The sequence below is a fragment of the Drosophila rhopaloa genome, unplaced genomic scaffold (assembly GCF_018152115.1).
Source record: "Drosophila rhopaloa isolate 14029-0021.01 unplaced genomic scaffold, ASM1815211v1 contig_47, whole genome shotgun sequence".
Taxonomy (NCBI): domain Eukaryota; kingdom Metazoa; phylum Arthropoda; class Insecta; order Diptera; family Drosophilidae; genus Drosophila; species Drosophila rhopaloa.
The window spans coordinates 778906-792926 of NW_025335142.1; the positions used below are offsets into that span (position 1 = coordinate 778906).

A 14021-nucleotide genomic window follows, 5' to 3' on the forward strand; every position below is an offset into this window, starting at 1 on the left:
GGCAAGGCGCAGACTTAAGGGCTTCATTCGGGATCCCCATCCGAATTCGAATAAAAATAAAAATTAATCCCAAAATATAAAAATATTTTCTATAACATAGGAAACATTTTCTAAAATATCACACCCTGACCATAAAATTGTTTTAACCCTGTCCGAGTAGCCTAGGGGTTAGAACGTCTGACCAGAAATCTAAGCACCGCAAGTTCAATTTCAAGTGCATTTTTACATTTTTTTTTTTTTACTTGTGTTATAAACACACATTAGAAGTAAGGTTTAGAACGACTAAAAATGTTACCATTTATTGAAAATTATAAAATATTTTTTGTCATATGAAATTTTATTTTAGAAAGTTCATTTCAAATATTTCGACTTTTACAGTTGCGTCTTAACGAGTTCTAAAAAATATTTTAAACTAATATTCTTCGCAAACGCCCCATCATATAGTCTTTGGTTTGCCGTGCGTTCTTCGCGCGCGACCGTGGCTCCATTCAATGTCTTTGAACTCAAGCGCGGGGGAGACCTGGGTTCGAATGCCACCGACGGACGAATAAAATTATAAGTTTTTTTCGGATAAGATACTAGATCGGAGTTTACTTGTAAGAAATGAAATTAATCATAATTGTACTCAATTTCTCTCTCTTCCCCACAGAATTACAGTTGAAATCGTTATTGTCAATTCATTAGTGCAATACTAATACAAACTTTGTGACTTTTCTGAATGAAAAGCAAAGTGCTTAAATTATATACATATGAATACACATACATAAATATACATAATTCCATAAATCCTAAATGAAAAATTACATCATGATGGAATTTAGGCACATTTTTTCGAATTTTTAGAGAAAATACCCTAAAATTTATGGTTCTATGCCCCACTTTTAAGAAATATTTTTCTATTTCTTAGAAAAGTTTTTATTGATTTAGGGCCCTTTGTCTTAGATTTTAGAAAGGTACGCCCTTAATTTTAGAAAAATATACCCTAAAATTTAAGGTGCGAAATAAATATACCAGCATTTTTGCATTTATTCCTTGTCACAATATAACAGTCTTTAAAACCTTCTATAGAAGTATACTTGGAATCGTTCTATACAAATCCTAAACATAATATCATTTTTAATATTACAAAAATATATGCTGATTGGTATATTTAACAATAAAAAACAAACTAAGTCATCGTAAATTTTTTCATTTTTAAAAGCCTGTATATTACATTATATGCCTTTGGACTTAAAACATATAAGTGGCTCAAAAAAGTAGTATCCACTCTCGAAAATATTTCAAATCAGACAACATTTTTGTGATATTTTTTAAACCGAGCAAAAGCAAATACCACAAGTTATAAAAGGAAAACAATGTGTTCAACTGTATTTCGTTAGTCAAGTTATATTAACATATTCAGACGCCAACCGTAAACTGGCACCAAAAACACTATTGCCCTGTGTCGTCAGCCCATTTATTGCGTTGTGTAATTGTTTCATATCAAATCTTTGTAAAAATGGTAGCCGATATTGCACTCTAAAAAAGGTAAGAAATGGCAAAGTAGTATTTTTTTCCTCGAGGCATTTTTATTCTTATACTAATTTTGACCCTAAACAAACAAACATGGAAGACAATGATTCGCTTAACACTAATGGAAGACAATGATTACAGCTAAGTTAAAGCATTATTGAAGACGTTTTAGCAGCTAGTTGATATGTACAGTTGGCGGAAGCGACGAAGTTTGGCGCTTCCGAGGCACACAAGTCATCAGTCTCGTGTTCTCGTCATCACAGTTGGAAATTAAAGCCGAAGTTGCCGATTTATAGACCTTTAAGTTGGGTCACATCACAGATACTCGATGGAGGAGGTTGTCCCAGAAGAACTCAGTGGAGGAGGTTGATTGCCTTGGCCTCCAGTTGTTCGTTGAGCCAGTTCTGGTGCTCCTCCTCGGTGTGGCAGGAGTAAGGGATGTTGGAGATTGGGAACTCCTTGGCAGGTTTGGACTTCTTGAAGATCTTCTTGATGGTCTTCAGCAGCTTCTTCATGTTGGTGGAGGCGCCTGTGAGAGATTGCTTCTCAGGCACTCCGTTGAAGTTGGAAATAAGAGCGGTTTCGGCGAACATTTTGCTGGATATTTGTTGATGATCTTCTCAGATGGAAAACTGTAGTTTGAATGATGCTGTTGGTCTAGCTGCTCGGTCTTTTATACCCGCAAATTTTGCAGCCACCGAGTGGGTTTCTCCCTACCTGCTCTGTAAAATTCCAATAGAAAAGGGGATGAAATGCATTTTGCAGGTAGGCTTATCAGTGCCAAACACCAAGTATAAAAATGAGATAGCTAAAACGATCAGAATTGAACAAGAAATAAAAAATATGCAATCGAGCCTCAACTTTGAAACACAACATTTTTTGTCCCAAAACCAACCAAATCGAAGAACGCTTTTTATTAATGGTTAGAATTTAAAAATAAATATATCCGGCTATCAATAAATATGTAAAAAAGAGTGGTGTGCTTAAACTCAACTTTTATGTTATAGTCCTAGACGGAAAACGTGAATATTTTCTTTCACATACTTTTAAATCATATAAAGTTTTTAGTTTGCGGGTAAACGGCATGAAAGTCGGACTCTTGATTTCGGATGGGATCTATATTCGGGTCCTAACAGGGATATATGTAAAGCAAAGAACCGTCAAAGTTGCAATATAAATTAATTTTGTCGAACTTAATACGCAATATTAGAATCTTTGTTAATTATAAGATTTTATTGCATTTATTAAGAGTGATACAAGAAGTGTCGCTAAAAAATAAGCAGCATTCATTAATAACACAGCTCAACAAGAATTGTAAACATTTAAAATTATGACGAACATAATTTTATTATATACTGTTCTAAGGATGATAGCATACATTTTGTAATCGCTTTATTCGCTCAGTTACTTGTGAAAGAGGGTGCCCATTTTTATTAAGCGCATTCGTGTTTACATCTTCTCAAGGGCTGTGGTGAACGGGCATTTAAAAATACAAAATATGTACATACATTAAAACGAATTGCATGCATGTGAAGGCGCCTGTTTTATTTTACCATTTAAGGTACCAACCATTATTTTTCGCGACACTTTTTAATTTGTATAACTTATTTTGTAAAACTTTGAAAATTAACTGGTCACGAGCTCGGCACAACTTCGTTGGAGGTAATGTCTATATTAAATTTTAGTACAAATTGATATATACATCAAAAGTCTATGATTTTGAAGATTAGCAAGAATTGCGATTTCTCCTCTAACATATAAAAGATACGATCTGTTTCAAAGTCATCTACTTTGAATATTTCTTTAAAATTTGTCTTAAAAATATTTTGTAAAGGTTTTTAAAAATTAGGTTGGAGAGCCATGCACGACGAGCTCTTTAACTCCCTCAAACACAAACCAAAACAGCTCGAGTAAATCAGCTGATTAATTTCAATTGTGATTAATCTTAGTTTTTCAGCTGATGAAGTCAAATTTATTCCTATACACTGGTGAATTATTTTAGGAGTATATTGATTGAATTGTTTGTTTTGTTGTTGTAAGCTCTCGAGATGAGGTGTTTCCAACAAGGTAATGGAATCAAAGCTCATGACAGAAGTTTTTTCTCGATGATTCCATGACTCCAAAGTTCTAGACAAACAAATCAAGCTATAGATCGGAACTGATTCTAAGCTCAACTCGTGCAGGGTTCAAATTTGTATCTTAAGCGGTAGAAAGCTGACGCCTCAATATACATTTTAACGCTGTCGATCAGCTTTGACAAAGAGTTAAGCCGACTAAAAAACAGGCAATATATAGTTAAACAAAAATTTAATGAATTGAATCGAAGCATTCTAATATTTTCGCTCCCCAAGGATTCTTAAAATCACAATAATCCACTGCAATTTACCAAAATCGCCAGGACGTTTGTGATGTGTTTATATTTTCTTAGGCATCAAGCGGTAGCCAAAGTCTTTAATCAACATCATACATGTGCCCAATATTGCATTCTAAAAAGAGGTAAGAAATGACACAGAAAATTTTGTTTCTTTTCCTCGAGGGATTTTTATTCTTATACTAATTTTGACCCTAAACAAACAAACATGGAAGACAATGATTCGCTTAACACTAATGGAAGACAATGATTACAGCTAAGTTAAAGCATTATTGAAGACGTTTTAGCAGCTAGTTGATATGTACAGTTGGCGGAAGCGAAGAAGTTTGGCGCTTCCGAGGCACACAAGTCATCAGTCTCGTGTTCTCATCATCACAGTTGGAAATTAAAGCCGAAGTGCCGATTTATAGACCTTTAAGTTGGGTCACATCACAGATACTCGATAAGGAGGTTGTCCCAGAAGAACTCAGTGGAGGAGGTTGATTGCCTTGGCCTCCAGTTGTTCGTTGAGCCAGTTCTGGTGCTCCTCCTCGGTGTGGCAGGAGTAAGGGATGTTGGAGATCGGGAACTCCTTGGCTGGCTTGGACTTCTTGAAGATCTTCTTGATGGTCTTCAGCAGCTTCTTCATGTTGGTGGAGGCGCCTGTGAGAGATTGCTTCTCAGGCACTCCGTTGAAGTTGGAAATAAGAGCGGTTTCGGCGAACATTTTGCTGGATATTTGTTGATGATCTTCTCGGATGGAAAACTGTAGTTCGAATGATGCTGTTGGTCTAGCTGCTCGGTCTTTTATACCCGTTGGTGGTGCAACCACTCGGAGGGTCCTTTCCTACCTGCTCTTTAAAATCACAAGGCATGAGGGGATGAAATGCGTCATCGATATTTTCGGCAGGTAGGGACACTTTACTTGCTCGGTTGGATCGCAACGGTTTCTCTCACATGAACTGCTTTTTGATTGTAGCAATTTATCTAGGAACACTCCAAATTAATTGCAATTACTGTGGGTACTTCTTCGGTTGGTTGAAAGTGATTATTTTGAAACCAAAAAAGATATGTAATGAAAATAAAGAGTACTACATGAGGCGGTTTAGATCAATAAAGGATTAGTATCCCCTTTCACAAATTTAGATTACACATGCTAGGATTCAGTATTTTAATTTAAAATTGTGGCGTGTTTAAGTCATTGTTGGGCTTGGGCATTTATTTACTCACAAGATAATATTTAAAAATTTGTTTTTAATAAATCTGTGTTTATAACACTTTTGATTAAAGAATAAAAAATCAAAAACTTGCTATGGCTACATGGCCTTAAGTTAAATATGGATACAAAATTGATTGCTCTTGCATTATAATAACATTGCGTACTTCTAAATGTGTTAATCAACCTTTAAAAAAGGATGTTGATTTAAATTTGTTTGACATTCAAACCGTTTGTTTTAAAAATTAAAATAATTGACCGTTATCCTGCTAAATAATTAATGGAACACCGAAAAAAAGATATGCATTTCCATCGAACATTTAAGTAACTATTTGACTTACAGAGGCCACCCGACTTAAAAAGTAGTTTCAGGAAAAAAGCTTTAAATCTTTTAAAGCCTGTATGTATGTATATCCGAAATATTGATAAAATTTATTTGGAGTTTTGTGTATGTTCCTGGCATTTTAAATAGATAAATAGCAAAGAACATACACAAAACTTCAAATCAAGCTGAATACATATACAAATCAATACTTCATCTCATTACTTTGAAAACCTTACAAGCAAGGTTTTTTTTTAAAAAATTATGAAAATTAAATATACATTAATATATTACATTAATTATAAAACAAGAAAAGAAGCAAACTTCGGCAACCCAAAGTTTATATACCCTTGCAGTTATTAAAAAACGACTACATTTCTACATTTCTATGCCTATATTAGCAAAAAAATGTAAGTTATTATTGTCCGATTTTCACAAAACTAAAAGCGTAATTCTGATATAGTGAAAATTACTATATCTCAAATGAATATTTTTATAAAAAGAAAAACAGCAAAATACATTTTTTTGATTATATATTTTTTTAATTTTTTGAGTTTCCTATGGAAGCGCTATGATATAAATGTCCGATTTTAATTTAATTAAAACCGTAATTCCATTGTATTGAAATATTACCAAATCCCAAAGAGCAAAAAAACATTAAAAACAACAAAGTTATACTTTTTATAATTTTTTTTCCAATTATGCTAAAAATTGACACTATGTTTTTGCATTAAGCCTAATTTTACATAGAGCCTAACGCTGATAAGTTCTTTCTTATGTCAATTCCTCGACTCTAATTAAATGCCTAAGATATTACCATACTCACGAACGAGACCCCTCCACAACTTATCGTTCTCTTATCAATCTCATTAAGCAGTCGAACCTTAAGAGAATAATTAAATACAAATGCCGATCATAAATGTAACCCACCACATATCTAATCCTGTTTTCATTAAGAAGAACCGATATCGAAATTAAATTCGTTCAGGCAATCCATAACATACACCTTCAGTTCTGCCTTTGGGACATACCACACTCGAATAGTCTTCTAATTAAGCAATTAAGTTCAAAGGATAATTAGGATTAACGTGAAAATTGCGATTTCCACCGTATCATTTTGTAGGAGTATTTCGATTTACTCCGATTTACGCATTACCAAAACTCTCCACATTCCGAGGTTTAAACTCAGTTCGGGACGAAATGAGCGTAAAACACCAAATAGATCGTGTCGAACAGCTGAAACGAAATGGAAACAGGATGCCAAAAAGCCAAAAGGCAACTCGCAATTGAATTGCAACGATTTGGAACCAATCGATTCGGAGCGATGCGGCCGACTTTTATTTCTAAGAAATAAAACGAAAAATGAATAATTGTCAAATGTCAAATGGGTTCCGACGGTAAAAACCGTGACGTGACCCGAACAACAAGTACGGATCGCTGCAGAACAGAAGAAGTGTGCAGGATCTTTTTGTGCCTGGAAAAGGGCTCAGCATGGGTTTTGTCTATAAGGAGTTTTGAGGGATGTAGAGTCGCACTAAACGTTGCATGTCCACAAATACACCCCCGATCCTCTTGCATCCTATAGTACACATCCCAATTTGCAACGCCTGAACATTCCTGTGCACAATTACTTCACTGCCAAATGTTCTTTATTTTTCTTTCTCTATTATTTTTGGGTGAAAAGTCAGTTACGTGCCCGATGAATAATTGTATTTTGGCGACATTGTCGCCAACTTCTAAGGCGAATCAATTCGTTCCAAACGTTTGCCTAAATTTAACCGAAGCAAAAGTTCTATTCAAAATAAGACAAAATAACAGTTCTTAGAACCAAGCACGTTCTCTGTAAAATTGAAATTATTACGCCAATCTAAAATTTGTCCACAAGTACTTCGGAATTACTTAACGAATTAATAATAAGGTTTCGAGATGTTCCTAAGAAATCTAATTAATGTCACGTTTTTAATACTAACAAGTTAATCTAGATGAAAAATAAAAACAGCGTTTTCTTTTACAATTTTTTAAAACATCAAGTTTATTTTATATGCCGTTTAATTTGAATTTATTTAAATCTTTTTGTCTTTTGTGACAAAAATGTAAAAAAAAATAGCTTTATTAACTAGAAATACGCATATGTATAAAGATTTTTAAAAAGTTATTACATAATAATTTTAAATTTAAAATTAAATTTAACATTTGGAGTATGTTAATCTCAGCCAATTAATTGGACAAAATCAAGGAATATTATAGCATAAAATACAATTCATTTAGGTCAAACATACAAGCTACAAAAAATACATTTTCCATGGACTTGATGAATTTTACATTTTGTCATTTATGGATTTCCCATTTTAATTATTTTTGGTGCTTTGTATTTTTAAGCGGTACAATGAACAGTCCCGTGAAAAGGTGCCCTCTGTAGCTAAGTAGGTAACAATACTTTAGTAATTATTCCAAATATGCATACGGTAGGGATTATGCTCTTTTCAGTGTAGGCACCCAAGTCAACTTCAGGGTTTTGGTAAAAGGGACATTATTGTTAATAATATTGTTATAATGAATGATCATAAATATCAAGTCAAATTGTAAAAGGATTTACATATGTATGAACATACATACGAGAAAACCTTTCATTTTGGCATTTCAGTCCTCCGATTTAGGTAAAATACCTTTCAGGATTATATTTTTAATTTGTATTCATATAATCATAATATATGTAGTAAGTCCTTTGGATTAAAATAATCGAAAATAAAGAAATATTTAAAATCTTTGACAAGCCAACAAACAATCATGTTTCAACTCAAATCGTGTAGTTTAAAATACATATTTATAAAATACTACATTTCTGAATTGAATATCAATACGAGGTAATATTTTAAGACCATTTGGAACCATGACTCACTTTTGACACCATTTTGTCCATACTTAAACCATTTTAAAGAATACTTTTAATATTTTCTGACGTAATTCTTTTTGAAGTGTGAGGTATGTTTAAAATGATTTCTTTTTAAGTTTTTGATATATAAAAATTTTAAGTGTAAGCACACATTTTTACTTACACAAACTATGTGAATTATAAAATTATAAACAAAACTCATTCTTCAAACTAATCAAACAACTCTTTAAAATTGTTGTTTCTCTTCTTTAATATAATTTTAGCTTATTAACTCCGCACTCTTTCCAAATGTTTGTATTACTTTGGTTAAAAAATTCCAGCTTAGTCCAAAAATTACGATCATGAAGGAGCCCAATTACCAATTAATGTCCTAAATAAACATGGAAGCGAATAAAATGCTAGCGAAGAAATTGAAATTTCCTGGCTGGATTACCTGGAACATTGGCAAACGAAAACAAACGTTTTCGATCGAACAGATGAGGGCATTATTGAATCTCAGCCGAGTGCAACGAATCAATTCGAAACGAGAAGTGTGCAGGCAGCACATAAATCCTATTAGAAACCCAATCAACCGTTTCAAATGGGATACACGTTCCTGGATGATCCTGTCCTCGTTTCAGATCCTTTCCATTTTGGGTCAAAGAATGTGAGAAGCGTTACAAATTGGCTTCGGTACCAATATGTTCAGGGGATTGGGGTGCGGTGGATAGTTTTACTTACTAAAATAAAACTAGACTGCGCTCTAGTTGGACTATCTAAACAGTTAAAAATCACGACCAGAAATCGATGTTGGTGGCCCACGCTAAGCCCAATTTGTCGGCAATTTAAAAGCAAATTGAAAGAGTCTATGTAGCAATTTTCGTAGCCCATCGAGAGAAAGGCCGCCGGGAAACACGTAGGACTACCCACATAGATCACAAAAGGCGGTCCAAAGCGAGAAGCGGAGAAGAGGAAACTGCTACTTTTCGCACAATGCTCGGGCGCATGAAAAGAGACACCTCCGAACTATTCCCTTGTCACTACTATATAGCCCCGATCCTGGGTCCCCGACAAGCCGACGCATCCGTCACCTGGTGCGATTAGCAGCTACAATGGCGAGCGGCTACGGCAGGATCAAAGCGGAAAATTCATTTGGCTTGGTGGTCTTCGTCTCGGTTTCGCTTTTGATCTCCGCACAAGCGATCTTTTATATCGCTCAACACGAATTTACTAAAACACCCTCAATCGCCCAGTTCATTAGACACATAATTGTATCGAATGACTGTGCGAAGGTTGGCCAGGGCTCTTCAACAGATCCTTTAATTGGGTTAACAAGAGCTTGTTTGAGCGAGTAGTGGCGTCCTTTCCAGTTCCAATAAGCTTTAAGTAGAAAAAGGTAGTTGCCTCCTCTTTTTGTTATATATGCTAAGGTAAAGAAACTTCAGCTTGCCAAAGTTGGCTTTCTTCATTTTTATACCCTTGCAAAGGGTATTATATTTTCAGTCAAAATTTTGCAATGCAGTGAGGAGACATTTCCGACCCTATGAAGTATATATATTCTTGATCAGCAACCCCAAGAGAGTCGATTTAGCCATGACCGTCCGCCCGTCCTTCCCTAGTCCCTCAGTTTTAAGGCTATTTGATGTCTTTACATTGCCGGAATGAGCCGGATCGGGCAACTATATCATATAGCTCCCATAGGAACAATCGGAAAAGGTTCAAACAAATATAACTTTATAGGTTTTTTTTATTCTTTGGGAGTTGGTAATATTTAAATACCATGGAATTACGGTTTTAATTAAATTAAAATCGGAAATGTATATCATATAGCTCCCATCAAAAAAATTAAAAGAAAAACATGTATTTTTCTGTTTTTGTATTTATTAAAATTTTCCCTTAAGATATAGTAACTATTTACTATATTAGAATTACGCTTTTAGTTTTGTCAAAATTGGATAACAATATCATATAGCTGCCATAGAAACGATAATGCAGCTCAAAATTGACATAGCTTAATTGTTTTATGTAATATAGGCATAAAACTCGAAATGTACTCGTTTTGAAATAACTGCAAGGGTATATAAACTTTGGCTTGCATAAGTTTTCTTCCTTTCTTGTTTATTTTAAATTACTTTAAATAAGACTACATAATTCATAGGAATTGCTGCGAAAAACACTTATTATTATCAGAAATGTTAAAAAAAATGTTTACTAGTAAAATGTTTTATTTTAACTTGGACAAAATAAGACGCAAAGCTAAAAAACTGACTCCAGCTAAGACCTATACTATCAAGTTCTTTGAAAAAAATGTCATATATAAGTTTTCCGCTGAAGATGCCAAACAAAAATACATTATCAGCATTATCTCGGTACTTACGTTTTCAAATGATATCCTCAACGTTATAGTCTAAGCTAATAAATAATTCTGTAACATGTTACTGTCAATCCAAGCCAAGCTGGTGGTGATTTGACAAAATGTCTTGCACACTTTAATTTTCTGTTTGAACAAATGAAATAATCACAATGGTCATAAGCCCATACTCTAATTTCAACTTACATTGTAATTATGCTTTAAATTCCTCAAAACAACATCACTTTACCTTCATAAAAACGAAATATTAATTTATTTTTCAAAATAGATGTAAGCTTGTAGTAATACCTTTTAAATTAATTAAGTTTTGGGTGTTTTAACCACGGTCAAATTACCAAAAAAAATTGTAAATAATAATGATAACATACATTCAAATATAAGGACACCTTCAAGAAAGAAATTTTTATGACGTAAATGGTTAAATGAAGCAAAGATCAAACAAATAAAACTTAACGTAATCTAAAATTAAGTTAAATTTATTGGACTGTAACGAGCGGAGATTTTAAGAATTGAACTTTCAAAATTGAATTTAAATCTAGTTTAATCTAAGCTATTTTGTAATCCGATCATTTTTAGAAGAAACAGCGTTTTTAAAATTATACTCAGTAGTGCAAATACCAGGTTGATTGTACTGTCCGTATATCTAATTAATTAAATTAGATTGGAATTTCTTAATTATTGGACAGATAACACAATAATAAACCGCCCTTAAACTTTAAAAATGAGTACAGCGGATTTTGTTATATTTTCTTGTTGTAGATGAAAATTTGAATATATAGTTAGCCTAAGACTTAAAAATATAGGCACATCATATTCTTTATATGTATGTACTTACATTAAATATTTCATTAATATTGCAGAAGGTGTTTTGATATTGGTCAGAAAAGCAAGACCTTAAGATATTTATATTTACTGATCGTGCTAAATATATTAATGATAGGACGACTGTATCATATAGCAGAAATAGGAACAATCGAGAAAAATTAGCTACACTTTGAGGTTTTTAAAGAAAGTTGTGACCAACCAATTCGGATACCTTTTTATAGTTATAAGCAGGATTTTCGCACCACGAAGTTAGAAATCGTTTTTTAAAATAAAAATATTTTATGTTGTAATTTATTGGAATTGTAGAATTTGTAGACAAATTTTTTTTAATTCTGACCATATACTATTAATTTATCTATTTTATTAGTCCGACTTTTTGAAATCTTTTATTAATGGTAAAGCGTAGGATTTTCGAATCACCATCATAAACAATGCGACAGCATTACTTTCCCATTTTGTTGTTATTAGATTCTTTTCTAGGTATTCTTAAAAAACAAAGTCCCTCAATTGCCACCAAATTGCCATGGACTTTATTTTCAAAAACGCACAGTACTTCTGGATCGATCCATAGCTTGAAGGTACAGTTGATATCACAATGGAAGATTTTTGGGTGGATATGGATATATACAAAGTCCTTTTGAAATTGACTCGAAATTTATGGCTGTCTATTATACGATTATTAACAATAATTTGCCTTTTACCAGGAATCCGCAGCTGACTGACTGCCTTTAAAGAGCAGCTCTTGAAAAAGAGTGTGTTATACGTTTTGATAATTGCCAAACTATTGTTTGCTACTTAGCGACCGAAATTACTTTCAAAGGACTGCTCTTTGTCCCCATTAATGGCAGCAGCACCTATGAGTAATTGAAGGTGGGAAGCAGAGAAGTGAACAACAAAAAGCAAACTATACAATTAATTGCCTGGAAAATGCCGTGGATATAGCAGCAAAATGGTGGACACTCTTTTAGGAGGCAATGACGAAGGCGAAACTTCGGAAAGCCTGCTGAGCTATTGTCGATCTACATCCAAAAAAAAAATGTTTTCAAATCGAGAAAGAAACGTTTAAGCATTAGAAGAGTATAGTTTATCTCAAATGGAAAATGTCTACACCGAGAAAAACTAAAGAGTTACACAATGAATTTTAATTGATACAAACAAAATCACTAATGTTTTAAATATCTCAAGTGATAATATACAACAGATATTTTAATTTATTTTTAACCGATAATTTTCTTCAGTTACTTAACACAAGACTTGAGTTATCAGGTAAAATGATAATATAAGTACATTTTTTATTCAGGATTAAAAACATTGTCTACAAGAAATTAAAATTCTTCTCTTTTTTCAATTATTATGAATATTCATACACTTTAATACTTTGTGTTGTTATTAATGAAAATTCATGATCGATATATTTTCAGCCCTTTTCTTTGAGTGTAGATGCATGAATGCCGAATGACGGATCGACAGGACTTATGGCCAACAGCAAGCAGGGACATGTTCGAGGCATGTTAGCCAGATTCAGAGACCCCTAGAAAAGACAATATAAGTAGACAATAAATGTATGTATAATTGGGAATGGATTTCGTTCAATGGACCAGCGGAGCATTCGTTGCGCATGTGCAGATAAATGTTGCATTGTCTGCGGGAAAACGAGTGCTGAATGAGTGCTGGCCTCTCAAAGGACAATGCTTTCTCACTCGACCGTCGAGTGTGAATGCCGGCGAGAGGTCCTGCCGGCGGAGAATGTCCGCATTGTCCTCTCCATTGAGAGGCACTCGTGCGTAGCTCCGCAGGACATCTCTTGCCCATTCAGACCATTAGAATTTGGAACCACACTACAAAATCGTCGCACTAAAATTGGTCACAATTGCACGCAAACACGGCGAGTGCATTTTACATGCCAATTCAATTCAGAAGAATGCAATTCAATGAATCCTCTCAAAGAACAGCCAGGATGTTCCTGCATGGCCTTGAGCAATTTCAGAGTCCTTTATAGCCTTTTAGCATTGAAATTGCCGGACAAGGCTAATAAAAAAAGGTTGCGTTGCTAATACAATTTACATGCAATTGTTATGAATCGGGGCTACCGGAAGCCGATATTTAGTCACAACTTGCGATTGAAAACAAAAACACCATTTCTCAAGGGAGTGCTAATGGCAGATAAAAGAAGCGAGGCGAAACTAGCTTCGACATGCTCAAGTTGCTATATCATGGTGGTCCTTTATCCACATTTTTCTTTTGAAATGACTGTACCTTTCCCACTGCCATTAGTTAAGCTTTTCCCTTCCTAAGGTTAAATTTGCAACACGCACCAAAATTTAATATTTATTATAGCCTTGCAGAGGGTATTATAATTTCAGTCAAAAGTTTGCAACGCAGTGAAGGAGACATTTCCGACCTATAAAGTATATATATTCTTGATCAGCATCACGATCTTGCCATGTCCGTCCGTCTGTCCGTTTCAACGCAAACTAGTCTCTCAGTTTTAAAGCTATCTGCTTGAAACTTTTCCAAAAGTTGTCTTCTATTGCAGGTATCATATATAATTCG

The 14021-nt window shown here is 33.9% G+C and overlaps 2 protein-coding genes across 2 annotated transcripts; both read right to left on the reverse strand.

Annotated features, from left to right (window-relative positions):
• Nucleotides 1-1546: 1546 nt before the first annotated feature.
• LOC123038075 lies at nt 1547-2167 on the reverse strand. Its single transcript, XM_044461583.1, has one exon. The coding sequence runs from the start codon at nt 2103-2105 to the stop codon at nt 1866-1868; it is 240 nt and encodes a 79-aa protein (XP_044317518.1). The 5' UTR covers nt 2106-2167; the 3' UTR covers nt 1547-1865.
• A 1861-nt stretch (nt 2168-4028) lies between these two features.
• LOC108043841 lies at nt 4029-4658 on the reverse strand. Its single transcript, XM_017122657.2, has one exon. The coding sequence runs from the start codon at nt 4587-4589 to the stop codon at nt 4350-4352; it is 240 nt and encodes a 79-aa protein (XP_016978146.2). The 5' UTR covers nt 4590-4658; the 3' UTR covers nt 4029-4349.
• Between the last annotated feature and the right edge of the window lie 9363 nt (nt 4659-14021).